Below are 18,677 nucleotides of genomic sequence, written 5' to 3'. Positions count from 1 at the left end.
GTTTTATACGGCACTGCAGATCACACAGGCCATTAAAAAGTGCCAGTGAAACTTAACACAGTGAAATTTACTGTTTTGTTCTCACAGAGGGCATTTTCCATGAAGAAATAACATTTTACTAACAACAGCTACAACAAAGTTTAGCTTAAAATCTTAGAGCTAAAACAAAGTTATTTTAAAAAAGACACAGGATATATATCAACTCTTTTAAACAATGATTGGATACATATCAGCTAGGGTGGAACAAGTAGTTATTTATCAGTGACACATTTAAGGAATATGTGCTCTGAGACTGGAAAAATTGCCTATGGGCTCTCTGGCTGGTTGTAGGCATTTTTGACAGTAGAACACACTTTTTCATCCAGAAAAATGTAAAATTATATTTGGCAAATATCTTCCTCTTAAACAAAACTGCTTCCTTGTGATCCCTCCCAGGAGAAAAGGAAGGATTTTAAAAAGATAACTGGTTTTGTACAGCAAACGTATTTTTATATTTTACAGAAATCCAAAACTATTGAGTACCACACAGGAAAATGTAAGAAGAAAAAATGTCTATGTGAAGACATCTGTAGATTAATATGTACGATACATAATACATGCAAGAGGGAAGTTCATCATTTTCCATAGAAATGTAAGTACAGTAAAGAACTTACATTGGTATTTCTTAATATTGTGTATGGCATAAATCATAATGGATAATATAAAGATTGAATTCTAACACATTTGGGTTCATTTGTTCCTGTTGCCCATGGGCTCTTCTGAGGTGCACCCTGACTGATTCTGAACGTTGGAAGTGCCCAGACACCACGTTTTGAGCACGATTTCACAGTGTGAGAACTTACTACCATCAGATTTCATGCAAAACAGACAGCACTAACTTAAAGTAAGAAGCCAAGCTGATGTTTAAAAAGAAAAAGCCTTGTGCTGCCAAACCACCGTTAGACCTTTATTCTCCTTTCGATGAGTATATGTCACTTTAGGTATCAGAGGAAAAAAATAATCCATTTGCCAGGAAGAGAATATGTTCTGAAGACATATGTGACAGGGCACATAACACATGCTATGGCACAGCACTCCTGTACTAGCACTCCATGCTAGTGAAGTGTTTAAAGGGCAATATATGGCATGGGACAGTGGGAAGTCTTGTTCAAAACCAGGGAACAGCTTCGTGTTCCTGCTTGAAGCTGAATTGGAGTAAAGACAAGTTTGTAAGAAACGTAATGGAGTGCAGCATATGCCTGACACACATGCAGATAGCTCTGGAGACAACTACTTGATAATTACTATTTTACATCATGTGGGTCTCTAGAACCCATCTCCTGCATCAAAGCTCATGAACTCCCCAAGGAAGAGACTGCAGTTCATGGCATCCACCTCAGCCAAACACAGAAGTTCAAAGGAAAATGCACTTCTCACATCACTGAAGTAAAAAAATCCCACCATCTATCTACGTTTACTAAGCACAAGTGAAATGTGCTTATCTAAGGCTGCAAAGTGGAAAATATTACTATTGCAACCCCATGAACATATTCTTCCCTGCTTTCTGGAAGATGAGCAGCTATTTTTTTTTAATATATATCCAGAAACCTGTTTGCTTATCTATGTAAATTCTCACTTATGTGGATAAATGTCCTCAAAATATTTTACCTATCCTGAATCCAGAACACTGTATTTTAGAAGGTTATGCTTTCTTATCATTAAATCTCCTCCTAAGGAAGTCTATGTACTGCTTATATCATTCTTGCACTGAATTTCAAATATCTAAATATGTTCTCTACATCAATTTTATTTAAAAGAAGAAATGCCTACCCTTGGGAAGATTCCTAGAATTGTCTTGAGTCCAATATATGATGTCTATGATAGAGTAACACCCAACTTTAGATTTTATTTTATTTGCTTCAAGAATTCAAGGTATGTCTGGAAATCAGAAGAAATTAAGGATATGCTGGATTAGATTTTTTTTTTCTGAAAGTATTATCTAACTCAATATCTCTTTAACCGCTTCAGGTTGGTGTCTCTATTTGAAATGAAAATTATCATCTAATGCTAATATTTCTATAAAAATAAGAGTAAAAACAGTTATCTATGATAACAAGCTTGTATAAAATCTCACTGCAAACTCATTCTTAAAAAAATAAGGTATAAAAGCCGTAAAACAAAAGTGTTCTCTGCTTTAGACTGTAATAACATTTTAGTATCTTACTACGCTGACTGTCAAACTTTCTGTTAGAAAAACCAGCAGTTGCAAAATGCTGGTTAAGAAACACAGGAGTAATTTACATAGAGATAGGGCAAAGATACAAAAATATCTTGATTTGTTTTCCAAGGCTTAGCTAATCATAGAAACACCTTTGAACCATTGAAGGATTAAAAAAAGATACACAAAAGATTCCTCATTTTGGGCCATTTGCTACACTAGAACCCTGAGCTTAAATCTAGTCTACTTTAGATATGGTAAATTCACATCTGAAATTTCCTATGGGCTTAGAAAGGGTGAGTTGTCTATAGGAGAAAAAAACAATAATATACTGCAGTGACAAATTATCTTGCAGAAAGGAAGCACACTTGTACCACTCATTGCAAAATATTTGATCAGAGAGAATAAATGTAAACATCATTTGGAAGAATATATACAAGTGAATATTGGTGACTATGGTTTTAAAATATTACCAATATTTAAGCATTGACCTGTAGAAGAACCTCAGTATTTGTACATACTTGGAGGGAAAGGAAAGGAGCCTGTAAGAAAAGCAGGCAGAAGTACAAAACGGCTGTAGGTTTAACCTCTTCTCAATTGCAATTATTAGCCAAAACCACACATTATTGCCCAAGACATGTCCTCCCTTGTGTTACACATCACCAGTGTTGCTTCTACAACAAAATAATGATTTTTCTAAAGATTAGAAGATTTTATTGTTGTGCTTACATGTTCATTCCAGGCATCCCCGGGCCACCTAAAGCATTCAGTGGGGGTCGCATTGCACCTCCATAGTTCTGCAATGATAACCAAGGGTCAGACTACCACAAAACAAAAAAACAAAACCAAAGAGGAGGGGGAAAGAAAGGACAGCAGGTTAATGATATCCCTACATAACTGCTGAATGGATAGGCCAATGCAATTCATAGTTTCAGGAGTTTCCATTCTTGACTTAAAAAAGTAATATTGTTATCCCCAAGCAAAAAGAATTATATGTTCTACTCAAACAATATGAACATGCTAAGAGTACTGCAAAGGTCTGTTATTTCAAGAGGAATTACTTACACATACAAAGGTCAAATCAATGGCCACTGTGGGGCAGGTTTTATATGTATTTAATTTGGATATTTGGGAAGCTCATTCAAAATCAGAATTGTGGACTTTTCTGAGATTCCAATATTATGGAATTTAATTTTTAAAAAATATTTTAAATTAGATTCTATTAATAAACAGAGCATCAATAAATGGTTCTATGAAATTACAATACAAGATATCTTGTACACTTTTATAACATATAAAATAGTCACTACATATTGCTTCTAATGAACCTATCCTCATCACTTTAAGGTAACTAGTATGAAAATTATTCAATGTTATTGACTATTGAATGTCATAACAATGCCAATGAGTTAACTGCCCAAGGTCTACACAATCAGAGTGCATGCTTTGATGACTTTATGAGAAAAATAATAGCAATTTCACTGTTTACAAAAAAAATCTGTTTTTTATTTAAATGAATGCAAGTTGAATAATCTGCCTCATCTCACAACATTAATTCACACTGTAGCTTGTGTTAATCCTGCTATATTTTTTTCTGATGTTCCAAAGGAATGAATAATTCATTTGGAGAATGCATACGGTCTAAAATGAACAGCTGGGCACTTGGAAAGAGGGCAAGACCATTATTTACTTAAAAAAGTTCTAAGCTATTGCTGCTCTTTTTCAATCATAAAACAGTAGTAGTTATCCTACAAACTATATATCCAACCTATAAACTACGTATACTACATGACTCAATTTTATGGGTTTTCTCTACACTGGTGAGATYCACATGGACATGTTACCTTGAAGGCATGAACTTCTGGGAGAAATGGGAGCATGAGCTTTGGCCTGGTGCTGCACTTACACCGAGTGATGCAAACCAAAACATTTACTTAGATCTACAGCTGATCCAGAACCATGAGATCAGGTTCTGCTTCCTTTTTAGACAGTCCCCAAAATGTCTCATAGTTAGCTTGTTTGCAAAACCAGGTGCAAAGGCTGCAAACAGATTCCTCTGCCAAATCCAACAGTGGCATCTGAAGATCACATTAGTCAACAGTTGCTGGCCATCAACTGCTACTCAATTTCGCCTTTTCTTGTACTGACTGATGTGCACGCTGAGGCAAAACTCAGATTACCTCAAAGCACTTAACCTGAGTTATTCTAGACGATTTTGCCTGACATGGGTTAGAGGATGCGATGCTCACACTAACAACTCCCAGGCCATGACTGCAAGGCAGTTAGTTGTGGGAAGCAAAAGCAGCTGGGCACAGTAAGAGCTGCGGTGCCACCACTACTGGATCTGGAGGAGGACACAGACTTATTGCAACAAAGTAGGACTTTTTTTTCCTCTATTTTTTTTTCATTTTGATTTGGAGGGTTAAATTATTCTCCTTATTTGATCTGTCAGATGTCTCCTCTCTTAATTTTAGTTCAAGAGACATTTGTGAGGACTTGGGTTCAAGTTCTTTACTGAATCCCACAGGACTGGAAAAGCTTCTTGCTCCTGAAGCAAGAGCATTTTCATTACAATCATTGACACACAGTTGTAGCTAAGCTCCCTGTACAGATTACTGCCCTAATTTGCTCCTTACAGATTTTTACTTGTAGTCACCCTTGCCTCTGCTTATCTCATAGCTGAGTTGTTATGTCACCTAACATCTGGGGGACAAATAAGCCAGGTCAATCAATATCTGTTTTTTAAATATTTAGGAYAACTCAGTTATCTTTGATTATAATACATTAGTTCACCAGCTAATATGAGAGATGGGGAATCAATAGCCAGACACAGATCTGAGGCATAGGCTGTTCAGCTGGCATAACTGCTGCTTGAAAAAGCCAGACCCACATCCTTTCGAAGTTGAGAGGCTTATTTATGACTCTATACTGCTGTTTTTCTGCTTCTTGTTGTTTAGTTTGAAAAAGTTTAGCCCTAAAAATAAATAAATAACTAAAACTGAGGTAATTCTTCTGTTCTGGGGAGACCTCAGTCACACAACACAAGGTATGGCTTTAAAATGAAASAAATTGCTTACTGTCCTGATTTTTACTGCTCTAAGTATATAGTACAGACACAGCATACGGGCATTGGAAAGTTCCCACTGCTAAAAGTTTGTATCAGCTGGGAAGCAAACAAATACATGCTGCATTTCACATAATCCTTTCTGTATCCATACATTAAGAGTTTCCCATTTTTTTTCCTCTGCTTAGGTAGTAAGGGAGCAGGGCTTCCCACTTAGCACCTAACAAATACCTGAAAATAAGTGTGAAAAATCTTATCACTTTGGTGGGATTTTCTTTTCAATAGCTTTCTGAGAAGTTCCTAGCAGCAAGGTACAAGCATAGATGGTGATTCATCTGTATCCCATTAATTTGGGAACTTAAATTTGCAGTAGATTTTTCCCCATTTTAAGATGCTGTTCAGCAAAAGAAAGAAATATCTTACCAAAAAAGATCTAGGATTTTAAGAGACAGCAAAAATGGAAAAACCATCCTTGTAAAAACTGGCATGAGATTTGCCTGCTGTGTGACTAATGGTGCTGCATAAAGTATCAGCTCAACCTCATATGGCAGCATTGCAAAGCTTTGCTTTCCACCTCCAAAAGGCAAGTGGCAAATATACTTCAATCCTACAGAAAAACTAACAAATGTATTTAATAACAGTTTGTTGGTCACACAACAGATGTTGTGTAGAACTGCACAGTTAGTTTCTATCAAGAAGACTGAAAACTGTAAAGGCAGTTATGAACAGATATAAAGGCAAATCTATTTAATCATTTAAAATTCAGTTGCTATTCCAAGGAACAAAGAAGTCACTAGAGAAATTATCTGAAATGCGGAAGTAAAAATTTAGATTTGGCACAATGAGCTCACTGGAGAAAAAAAAAATACTAGCAAGACCTGTAAAAACACCACCATCTAAATATTGTTTCATTGAGGGAATTACCTAAAAAAACCTTTTGGGTTCATTTTTCAGATATACATCAGTGTTAATTTATTTTATCTTAATTTCTTATTAAACTGTAACACCAATATATCCATTGATATTTTTACACTTTCAAAGAAAAAACTACATACAAATACAAATAGGTCAGCACTGGTGGGAAAGTTGATTCTTGAAATTCAGGGTTGCTTTATTCCCTGAAAACAGACCTATGCTTATAATTGATAAGGAGGAGAAATGGCAGCATGAACTTTAAATTTTATAGCAAAAGATCTCTGGCACTCACCAAAATCCCAGCAGATGAAGAAAAATCTTTGCGGGAATTTTGGGTGGTTTTTTTGATGCAAGGCATTTGACTAATTTAGTTGTATTATGAGATGGATTTTTTTCCTCCCAAACAGGTACATTAATTAGACTGGGAGGATGAGGAAACATCTCCTCAATCCCTGTGTGCCTTTACAAATTTTAGCTTTTGATTACAATACACACGGCCTGTGGCACAAACATAACTTTCCAGAGGAAAGCAACTTCTAATTTTAACTGTTTTTTTTTTTGAACTTGAGATTCTATAGAACTGCAACTCAGAATTAACTTTTTAAAAAGAGATAAAATTTATTTTAAAATGGAATTAGACAAGCAGTTTCTAGCACACTCAGTCTTCAACTCCGATTCCAACTTTCACACTACAGTGATAGATCTTGTCAAAATAAACAGACATATTTCTGTGGAAGGTACCTGTGGTCCTAAAGGAACCATTCCTCTCGGAGGAGTCATTCTCTGCATTGGCCCACCCATATTTGGATGCCCTGAAACAAAAAGGAAGTATTCTGAACAACCACGTAAGACAGAAGCTTCTTCAGAAACAGCTTTAACAAATCACTCTCTCTTAGTATACTGAAGAGCTTAGAAAACTGTGGGAAGCTTTTAAACATAGAAAGACTGAAGTCAGAGATCATGGTATTTTTGAGCTTTCAACACAACTAGTCTATACATGTCCTTTACCTTGCTGCCGTGTTGGGTCCATCCCACTAGGCAATAATGGCTGACTTCCTGGGACACCTCCAAGCGCCTGCAGACATAGAAAATGTTTTAAAAGGAGAAAATCCCCTGTAACTTATGTTAGAATCAAATATATTTATTTTGTTTTTAATTCTGAGATGATTTTTCTAAGTAAAGAGTAATATGTAAGAGTTAGCTCTTCTAAATGAATAAGATTCTGACTATGGTTTTGCACAGACAAACTTGCATGGTTTGCATGGAATCAGGGATAAATAAATTTCCAATAATGTTCTCTGCCTAATTTTCTTTTTTCTCGCCCCCGCCCCCCACTAGTTCTTCCTTCCCTTTACCTTACTATTTTCTAACTCCCAAACACTACCTATTTTGCAGTTACCTGGTAATTTGTCCTACATTTATTTTTTTTTTACTGAGTTTTCCCTCTTAACCATTCTAACACCTTTAAGATCTGTGACCTTTCCTGACAGGAAACCATAACTGAGCTAATTGCAGAGAAGTTGGAGAGTAAAACAGAGCAGTGCTGTGATGTGGTAGATATTTTAGCTTCCACTCTGCTTTACTGCTGTAAGGGCATTAACACCAAGATAAGCAATTTATCCATCTACAGAAGATGGAGGAGGAGTCACAAAGCTCACTCCTAAATCTTGCCTTCAAGCATGACTCCCCAAATTTTTATCTGTCCATTGGGTTTACAGTAAAGGGTTTAGGTTTAAGGCTAATTTCTCTAGCCTCTTACCTAAGGTTTAGTCAGTTAGGAAAATGTTGTTATAAACAGGTCTTTGCCAGTAGATCTTTGTGACTGGCCCACAAAGTGCTATTTAATATTTCAAAGAAGTTATGTATTTTCAGGAAAAAATAATCTGYAGTGAGTAAATCTGATGTGATGGAAGTGATATACTCAGGCAATATAGTTGCTTACTGAGGGAAAGCATCATGTATTCTTGACTTGGAAATACTGAGGTAGTCAAGGACACCCCCAAAAGGGGAGCTTACTTGCGTATATGGTTTATTTTCACAAGAGGTATGAAAATCAAAACTAAGATACACACTGTTACCTCATTTTGCATSTAATCTAAAGATACTCTGCTTTAAGACTTATAGAATATATATAACCAGGGATTACATCATTCAAATCAGAGCTTCAGCATCTTAAAATCAGGATGATAAGCAAGAACATGGGAATTACACAGAGAAATGTCAAATCCTACCTAAGCAGAACTGGCTACTTCTGTCAGAGATACTAGGTGGCAAATAAGGAAGAGGAGGATGGAGCTGCTCGAAGCACGCTGCCCAAGCACACAACTCGGGCAGTAACTCCAGTGTGGACAGTCACCTAAAGGCCTGCAGTTCCTTTCCAGCCTACCCTACCACTTCTAAGGAAGCCTGGGTGCATATCTGCACAGCCCAATGCATTGCCCTGAGCAAAGGCTCTTGCAGGATAAGTTGTTCATGTACAAGTGGCATCTCAGGCCCACGAATGTGTCACCCAGTATTTGCTACCCTTCCCTGTTAGCAAGCCTACACCTATCATATGAGCAGAGATTGAGTGAGTTGGGCCTGTTTTCTCTGGAGAAGAGAAGGCTGAGAGAGGATCTGATTAATATGTATAAGTATATGAAAGGGGAACATAGGGAGGAAGGGGCCAAGCTCTTCTCAGTGGTAGCCAGTGACAGGACAAGGGGCAATGGGTGTAAATTACAACACAGGCAGTTCCATCTCCATGTGAGGAGGAACTTCTTCCCTGTGAGGGTGACAGAGCCCTGGCACAGGCTGCCCAGGGAGGTTGTGGAGTCTCCTCCTCTGGACATCTTCAAAACCCGCTTGGATGCCGCCCTGTGCCCCGTGCTCTGGGTGTCCCTGCTGGAGCAGGGGGCTGGACTGGATGATCTCTAGAGGTCCCTTCCAACCTCAACCATGCTGCGATTCTGTGACTTAGCTCACTTATCCCTACACACAGTGCAAGGCTGTGTGCTACACTTACATTGATGGATAGAATTATAGTTACAATGGGAATTTTAACTATGATTTTTACTGACTTTCATGTAATCAAAGCTTCAGCCTTAAGGCTGCATTACAATAGTTTATTACTTCCACATACGGCCCATACATACTGTAACTTACAGTAGGGCAGCATTGCCAAAAGCTGTAATTCATGAATGCAGCATAATGTAAATGAATCACAAGAGCTGTAATTCACTAAGATCATGCTACAGTTCTAAACTGGAAATAATGTGATGTTCAAACAAAAATAGCTTTTGAAACTAAAACTGCAGGTTGGCAGCGCTTTTATGGTGTTCGTCACATCCAGTGTTACCTGCCAGTATTTACAGAATTCAGGAATGCAGAAAGAGAAATAAAGGAACAAGTGAAAGCAAAATGCTGTTGTATTTTTTGCAAACATTATGGAAAGGTGAAAAAAAGGGAGGAAGGTTTTTTGGGGGGTTTTGTTTTCCTTTTTTCTTTTTTTTTTTAAACAGAACTACAATATACCTATAATAGATGTTTAACTAAGGCACTAATTAAATTGCACTATTATACTGTTCCTTGATGATCACTTCAAGAACACTGGGCTACCCTTTTCCCTTTTGCAAATGTAGCTCTTAACTTAACCTGCTCTTTAACATCAACCGGAACATTTGAAAAAGTCTTGCCAGTCTTGCAACCTGAAGTTTCTAGCTACCAAAAAAATCCCCTCAAAAACAAACAAAAAAACCCACCACCAACAAAAAAAGAAACACTCAATCTTCACCTTTCKGGCAGCAAGGTGCAGTGCTCATGACCAGTATATTGACACTGCATCATAACATATATGTAGATATACACACACAAAAACAGCTGCAGCTGAATTTGGAGCAGAGAGTCTCCTCATCATCAAGCTGTGACCACAGCTTGACAAAAAAATAAAAAATAAATAAAAGAAAATAAATAAAAGAAAGATTCCACTATYCCACACTATCCTATCAACCTTCTCCAATCTTATAAATGACCCAGTTTCTTTTTCAGAGTTCAGCTGATATTTTTCTGTCTGCTTATCTCTAACTTTTCATCTACTCACAACCGCTTTCTCCTCCTCTGTCTATACTTAAAGAGTTCAGAACTTAAAAATACAAATGTTATCTGCTTCCAGAATCATCTTTCCACAGATGGGCCAATAAAGGTCTCTGCTGACGAGCCGCAGCTCATTACTCATTCTTGTTACACAAGCATGCGTGTCCTTCAATGGAGATGAGAGAAACTGGGAATTTGATGCTTTCATAAACTCCTGAGAGTGCCTGTGAGAGGCACCCGGGTACTTCAAGTTAGCTGTACCTCACCCATGATCTCCAGAACTGGGAAGCAAAAACACTTTACACATCTAAGGAGAAATAGGAGGGAGGGATGCATCTTATGTAGAAATCAGTAAAATAACTCTCCGAGTTAACTGCTAAATGTGGTTAGGGAAGTTTACAGAACACAGCAACTGCACGGACTTGACACCATCTTCTCAGAGGACTCAGCATCAACCAGTGGAGCTTAGCAGAGCCATGCACAAGGCAGCAATATTCTCCCTCTGTAGACAGGCTTAATGCACTATAAAGTCTGAGGTGCAGACACTATTTAGCCATAAGCATGAGCTGAGAGTGGAAGGGGGTATTATCATGCACCATACCAAAATACACACTTAATGGTCAGACGAAATAGAGTGGAGAGAAACTAAGTGAGTTCTGTATGTTAGAGAAAAATGTATGCTAGAGCCAACAAGAGAATATCCCCTGTTCTCAACACTGCCCATGTCCCCGGAACACAAATGCACATCACAGATATGTTCTTACCTGATTGGGTATTCTTAAAGGTGGCCTTGGACCTCCAGGGTACCGAGGGGACATGAAAGGCTGTAAGAAAAAAGAAACATTGCTGAATAATTCAAATCAGTCTGTAAATACTGTATTGAGTCATTGGGCATATGGCTTGTGTCATGCTTACATCTCAGGATTCCAGCTCACATATTTCCACAGAATGCTCCGTACGGTATTCTGCAGTACGTAGCAGGACTAAATAAATCTAAAGATGCTTAATGAATGTAGCTATGAAGATAGATTATTTAAAATTTTGCTGCAGCTATTGTGAAAGCAGAATATAAACAACTTAATGCATGATCTATAAAGAATAATAAACTATTCAGACCATAAAATCATACATCTAATCTTTTCACTGGATTAAGGGGAAAGAACCCGKGTATATAGAAGAAAATTGTTCTTGGTATTGCATCTACTTCAAGTAGCAAATAACAGTATAATAATTTGCAAATACTTTTCCTTCATTTTTTCAAATTCATGTATTAAAAGTGAATACAAGATTAACCTGTGGAAAAAAAGGATTTCAAGTTTACATCATAAATATCTAGAACTCTGGTGGTTTATCTGAGCTATATTACCTCAATATTGTACCCCTCCCATCCCTTCATATGTAATTCCATGCTCAGTAAAACTCTTCCTTTCTCAACATGAAGCATCTCCTTAATTCTGTCATCCAMTCCTCATCTCTATCATACACTATTTGCATTACAGTGGCTCTTGGCTATACTACGCTAGTTTGTTGTAACCTAAAAACAAGGTCAGACCCTTACTTTAAGGCCAGAAATAAATGAATGTTGGATCAGCAAATAAATTTAAAACCTCTACTTGTTTCACCTCCAAGAATGACAGCAATCTAGAGATGTAAAAAGCAGGGAGATTAGAGGCAAGTTTGAGAGCCATGGGAAAAAAAAGGCACAAACATCTGACTAGACAGATGATGAAGAGGATTATTTTGGCAAGCAAATGTACCTATAACTCCAGAAGAAAACCAAGAGCTAAAAGTATGCTTTGCCTGTGAACACAGAGATTAAAAAAGAAAGAAAAAAAAACTTTTAAGATTCTTATAAGAGTAGAAGRAAAATTGTTTTTTTCTTCCATGAGGTTTCCTCTCAAACCTTCTACTAATACACTATCATCTTCTCTCCTGTGTTTAAATTGTAATTTAACACAGCAAAAATGCCATGCAACTATATATTACRGAACAGAAGCTCACTTCTGCTCATGACACTGCCCAAGGAGTCATAGGAGAAGTGAAAAATACAAAAGAAAGGATGTTTCCATGGAACGTCCTTTCCAGTTCCTAAGAGGAATATCTTCTGACAAATAAGGTATTGCACAAATTCAGTCTTTGGGGCTTCTTGGAAAAGAAATATGAYGATTTCTTTTGTGAAATTCTTTTGGGAACTATGTGGTTCTAACAGCCACAGACAGCTCACTAAAACTCTATGGCTGACACCATCCTTTCATGAGTGGATGGCTTATTTGGGCCGTCAGCAGTATTTGTGATTTAAACTAAAATGCTAGTGTTGATTATTAGTAGTAAGATATGTCGGGTTATTAGTAATAATTAGTAACACAGTTATGATCATATTACTAATAATTAATAACCATATTTGTGTGATCTGCAGAAAAAAACCTTTCATTTGTCAGAATCTCCAATTCTGAGAAATTTCATTTCTCGTTATTAAAATAATGAGAAACTGCTACAGAAACATATGCTCAAAACAGACAGTAGAAAGTAAAAATTTAGGTAGAACTTAAAATACAGAGGCTTTACAAATTAGAAAAGTGACAATTATGAAAAGACTGCATAAGCAAACAGAGCACTTGAAATTGTGTGTTACAAAAGGAGGCATTTTCATGTCTTYTCTCCATGAGGACAGAGCTATGAGGGTGAGATTCTATTATAAGAAAGAGAGCAGAAAAAAAATAGAGCTGTGTATGTGGCAAAGGCTGTAAACAAAGATGCTTGTGAAAAAGTAAAAGTGGGAGGAAACTAGAAAATAGTTTCGTTAAAGGTCAATTAGTTGCATTGTATGGAGTGCAGCACACTCTAGTGCATACCATGTATTTGGTTTACTACATTCAGCAAACAAGACCTTACATTTATTTATATTTGTACCTCCCATAAAAAGAGCAGGGTAATGTCTGTCAAGTGAAGCACATTCTACCACAGTATCACGTTACACAGTACTAGTAATACAATTACACAGCACTAGTAACACATTAGTGCATTATTCACAGAACGTCTCCTCTTTCAACCTTCACATTTTCTTTCAAGCAAGAAGGAAATACTTTATCACCTTTAATCTAATTATGTACCCCTTTCTCCCAATGGGTTCATCATTCTATTCATTTTATTAAAATCCTAAATGTGATCTTAACATACTTTTGAATGGCAACGAAAGTATCTAACAAGTGCTTTTTACGTACAGTGCTGCAGAGAATAAAGGAGCACAAGGTTCTGAAGCAGATTCCTCCCCCTTTTGCATTAGCCAGAACAAGAGGTTGTTCAAAAAAAAAAAAAAAAAATCACAATTTTACTTTTCCAGACTCTTCCAGTACCTAACAATTAGAATCCCTACTTTGTGCTTTCCAAAGTAGCTTTGGATATCTGAGTAGATCTGGATAAAGGATTGTACCAAGTCTATTTAATAAAAAGTTTACAGAGTAAGTGTAGGACTCTCTTCTGGCATCACCTAACAAGTTAACAATTATTTCTTAGGAGGCTTTCTCTCTTAAGTATGCATTTAGGCAGACTTTGGTTTGAGAGCTACCATATGAATTCCTGTTTCTTTCTGTACAAACAGTTTGTTAGTTCATTGTATGGAAGAACTATAGGAGCCTTTAAATATAGAAATATTTCCCTTAAATTTATCTGTGGAAATTTTAAAAACTCCTCTCATTCTCAAAGCAATTCCGCCCAAGTGGAACTGTGATGAACTACGTAATTGCTAAATTTCAGCTCTTTATAACCCATGGATATTAATACTTTGCAGGCCTATACAGTGAGCAAGAAAATATATTAACAACTGGGAATCACAGTTAATGTTTCCTAGAATATTCAGAACCAATTTATATATTGCACCAACAAAGCATCCAATATAAGATATATAATATACAAAAATATCAGTGAAGTGCCATATAGCATTATATAAAATGGCAAGAGAGTAATGTTAAGGGACAAAATCTGAAAGATTTTTAGCTGTTTGGAAGTAATATTTAGTATTCAAGGTTACCACAAAACTCCTATYATCAAAAGAAAAACTTACATATTTTAATTTTCATGGTAATTGGTCAACATCTCCCTTCCCCTTAAAAGTCCTCCCAAGACACCAAAGAAATTCTGTCAAATGTATTCAACAGAAACAGCTTGTCAACCAGTTAAGTGATTAGGAAGAGCTTCTTCATCACGCTCAAGCGTGACACACATTGAATATCATGAAGCCTTGGCCATTCCAAGAAGGAAGCACTCCCCATCACCCATGGCATTTTAGAGCTAACGGACAGCTAATGTTCAGACCCTTATCTAGTTTTAGTGCTAAAGAGYAGCTGGAAGGAGCATAGTTGATGGAGGACCTATGGTGGACTTCAGTTTTTGACAGGTAGCAGCACCTTCTTTCCTTGAGTTTTTGCAAACTTTTTCTCTGTCATCTCTTGAAGCTATTGCAACATAMACAAAAAGTAATAGGTTCAAAACAGGAGTAGTAAATTAAAAACAGTGACCAGAGACTTTAAATCACTCTATGTAGCTCTTGTCTTTTGAAGGCAAAAAAGTTCTCTTCTGACTCAGCCTTGTGTCAATTCAGAATTCAGTACCTTGATAGTCTAAAACCTTTAATGGATGCCCACACTAAATTCACAGCAAGACAGCCTTCTTATTTGTCCCAGAGTTCAACCAAGGGGCCTGGTTAGGTGCCACATCAATGAATCAAACACTTCCCTGTTTACGCTCTCTCACTACTTGCCAGAGAGGGCATCTGCAAAGAAWAGTTTGAAGGAGAATTTCCTCAGTGTGTACAGACAGAAAGGATTACAAATACGTAACTCGTCAAAAAACAATAAAAACAGAAGTAGAAATGAAAAAAAAAGACAAAAAAAAAAAAGCCAAAGATAGGTACTACCATTTAATAATACAGCAATAGATTTACCTTTCGGGTCTGAAGATGACAGCAGGGCAAAGGAGGTATCTCCCTGGAACTTCCTTTATGCTTTAGGATCTAGGATACTTTTCAGTCAACGTATATCTGCCATTTCATGGCCAGATCTTGCCTAGAGAGATCTTGTCTAAGGAAAATCTTGGGCTATGTATTTCAGCATACTACCTTTCAAGGAGCAGATCTACCTGAGAAGAGAGATACCAAAGGAGTGGCTCCATTCCCCAGTAATTTCCAGATGCTGAAACAGCCCTCAAGGGCTTTAGTAACTACTGCTGCCTTCCTGAACTCCCAGGGAAGGGGAGGCACAGGCAATGATTTTGTGCCCTACCCTAAGCTACAAGTAACTCTTCAAATCCCACTTAGGAACCGCCACACAACTCCACTACATTATTAAGAAAAGCAAAAACAAAACAAAAAAACAACAAACCAAAACCTAATCACAAAATGAAGAAAACTAACGATGTAGCCCAGTAGGCCTTATCTAAGGCACAGTTGAAAACACATCTCTAGGTGGAGATGCCACCAACATTTAAAAACACGTGAGTCACAAAAGTTGCAGCAACACCAGAAGTGTTTTTGGAAACAGCTTGCTAAAGACATCTGCAAACTCTAGTACATTTTAATTACTGCTGTTAGGTAGAAGATTCAATAATCTGGTTTCACAAACAGTATCTGGAAAGCTGTTGTCATGCAGCTGACACCAAAGGAATATAAGAAGTGGTATCTATTAAACTGGGAGAAAAAGAAGAGGGATAAGGAAAAAAACTGTCATACAATTACTACAGAAAATATATATTTATCATTTTACAGCAAATGAAGTATTACAGAACTGATGCTAAGTTCATAAAATAAATGAAAGATGTGAAGTGTTAAATTAAGTTAGCTCCTCATCTAATCATATCCTATTATGGCAAAGTAGCAAAAAAAAAAAAAAAGCTCTGACATTCAAGAAAAATGGTTTTCAGACAAACTGTAAAAATGAGATCACATGCACATGCACACACGTAAATTGTCCACTGGAAAGCTGAACACATAAACACATGGATTTCAGCCTATTTCTCTGCTAGTTGGGTCAATTTTATTCTGTCTTCTTTTAATTGTTTTGGTTACTCTAGAATACAATGTATTTTAGTTTTCTCYTACCTACCAGTGGGAAAATAAGTGAGTTTTAAAGATGGTATTTCAGTAAGTACCACAAATTTCAACAAATGTAATTTTTCCTGAAGCTTATTTTTTTTCCTAAAAGTTAGAAATAAAATGTGTCTGCTTTCAAATAACTCTAAACTAGCTTTTTGGATTGACATTTTGAACTCTTACTTTACTTGCACACTTAATTATTCCATTTTTTTCCCGCATAAATTAGATTTTTTTCAATAATCCACATTCCAATAAGTAACCTTGAATACTGCTCACATTTGATTTCCTATTTCTTGACCAATGAGAAAGACTTAAGTAAATATCTGAACCTATCCCAATGTCTATATAATTACATGATCTCTCCTTATCTGCTAACCTGGACAGGAAACCTCCATGCAACCAACAAACCAGGATAACATCCAGCTGTTGCTTAAGAAGAATTATGACAGTTACTGGGCCTGAGTAGTGGTGAAGTGGCCCACATCTGCTAGACACCAAGAGACAAAATGAGAGAGAGCAGAGCTCGGGCTGCTTCCCTGAGGAGAATAAAATGGAGAGCCTGTCAGCACTGTATGAGGAAAAAAAAAACCAAAAACTTTTTCACTCAGGTAGCTTAAAATAATAATATTCATCTACATTCACATTAACGTCTTCCTAGCTAGCACTATTAAGAAGTTTCTTTTAACTCCATCAAAAATACAGATGTGTGGTCAAAGCTGAACGATGAGCGTGTTGTTAAAGTGCATCACTGACCTGGTTTAACTAAACGTCTTTCAGCTTGGCCCAGTCAGAAGAGCAGGACTTCAACCTCAGATGCCCAGAAGATGAGCTCAGGGACCGACTGCCTTGTGCTAGGGCTACTTGCTAGGCAGCAGCCAGGAGGGGCGCAGGAATTTGTGTAGCATTCCATGCACGTTCCCTCTGCAAATTCAGGCCATTTCCTATGTTGCGCACCCAGTTCATGCCTCCCAGTGGCTGTATGGTTTGCTGGAGGTTCGTGTTTCCAGGCAGAGTTTGGGAAAGGGCTGGGTTTGGGTTTTCCCATGCTTCTCGGGCACTGACCCTCGCCCATGTCGCCACATGACACGGCRGGCAGCGTCAGCGCTGGGAGATGGAGGCTCCAGCACTTGGATGGAGGCTCCATAGCTCCCCAGGGCAGGAGGCAGCTGCCTCCAGGGCTGCTTAATCTCAGCTCTGGTGCAAAGACTGGTGCAAAGCAAACAACAAATGCTGACTGCTCTTCACCATACTCTCTTTGTAAATGCACCCCCAGATTTAGAGTAATCTTTTTACATTGTATACCGAGTCACTTGGAGAGGCTGAGGATATTCCTAACCAGAGAACATCTCTTAAAGAAATGACAGGGCATACAACAAATTAAATAACCCAGGATGAACCAGATTTAGCACTCTGCAGGGAAAAGGACCTGAACAGTTCTAATTGGTTTGTATGATTCAGGTCCCCCAAAATCAGCACAAATGAAGTCTAAATATTCTATTTATCACCGGAAGCTGTAAAATGGGACTGCAGCCCTACGTAGTCCTCACCCTGTGATACATTATTTTAAGCAAATTGTGCTGCTGTTTGCTAAGCAGGATGCTGGGGGCACAATTTACTACCATGGAAATTGTAAGTCAGAGATGAATCTTCATAAACAGCAAAACTCTCCATTTATTCACTTCAAGTTCTGGGTGAATGGCATACAATTTATCTGAAAGAACCTCAAAACAAATATCTTTGTTCTTTTCTTCTCCAGAAGAAGAAAAAAAAAATCAATTGCCAAATTATATATTCTGTCCCTTAAAATCTGACTTATGCTCTTTTTCGTCTTCAAACGCTATTTCTGGTTAAAATGATTGACATTATTTAACTATTTACAGTCCAAAGGGTAAGAAATGTTTACTTGATCATTTAATTTCATTTTCTCATTATGGTATCTGTACTGAAAAAAATATTAGAAAGCAACATTTTAATATGTCTCCTTAAGACTTCTATATTTTATAAAATAATTTAGAGATGCTTGACAACTACCATTAGCGTAAGTGCTTCCATTAGCCATGAAATGCTTTTTTGATCTTAAGGAGTACATTGACGAACCATAAAATGTGTGTGAACTGAATTTACCCAAGTATTTATAATGCATGTATTTTCATTTATTTAGTTTCCTCTCTTTTCTGTGGACAACTCCATCAGTGGTCCTGGTCACCGCRGTGTCCAAGACACTCTTGATTAACACATTTTAATTCTAACCATCACTGAACTAATTTAGCTCTTAAAATGACACACTTGTGCTGGCACAGTTTGCTGAGAAGCATAAACATGGAACTTATCTTCCATGAAGCTCA

At 37.2% G+C, this 18,677-nt stretch overlaps 1 protein-coding gene across 1 annotated transcript in view; it reads right to left on the bottom strand.

Annotated features, from left to right (window-relative positions):
• The window catches only part of SSBP2 (single stranded DNA binding protein 2), a 170,840-nt gene that overhangs the window by 23,926 nt on the left and 128,237 nt on the right, over positions 1-18,677 (bottom strand). The window contains exons 6-9 of the mRNA XM_026035299.1: positions 11,012-11,071; positions 7,185-7,251; positions 6,918-6,988; positions 2,927-3,018 (exon numbers count right to left, since the gene is read on the bottom strand). Coding sequence (XP_025891084.1) covers positions 2,927-3,018; positions 6,918-6,988; positions 7,185-7,251; positions 11,012-11,071 — 290 coding nt within the window. The remainder of the gene's footprint in view (positions 1-2,926; positions 3,019-6,917; positions 6,989-7,184; positions 7,252-11,011; positions 11,072-18,677) is intronic.

The sequence above is a fragment of the Nothoprocta perdicaria genome, unplaced genomic scaffold (genome assembly GCF_003342845.1).
Source record: "Nothoprocta perdicaria isolate Ctin4 unplaced genomic scaffold, notPer1 scaffold_1, whole genome shotgun sequence".
Lineage (NCBI taxonomy): Eukaryota > Metazoa > Chordata > Aves > Tinamiformes > Tinamidae > Nothoprocta > Nothoprocta perdicaria.
Note: the sequence above shows the minus strand (reverse complement) of the source record. Positions and strands in the feature narration are given on the sequence as shown.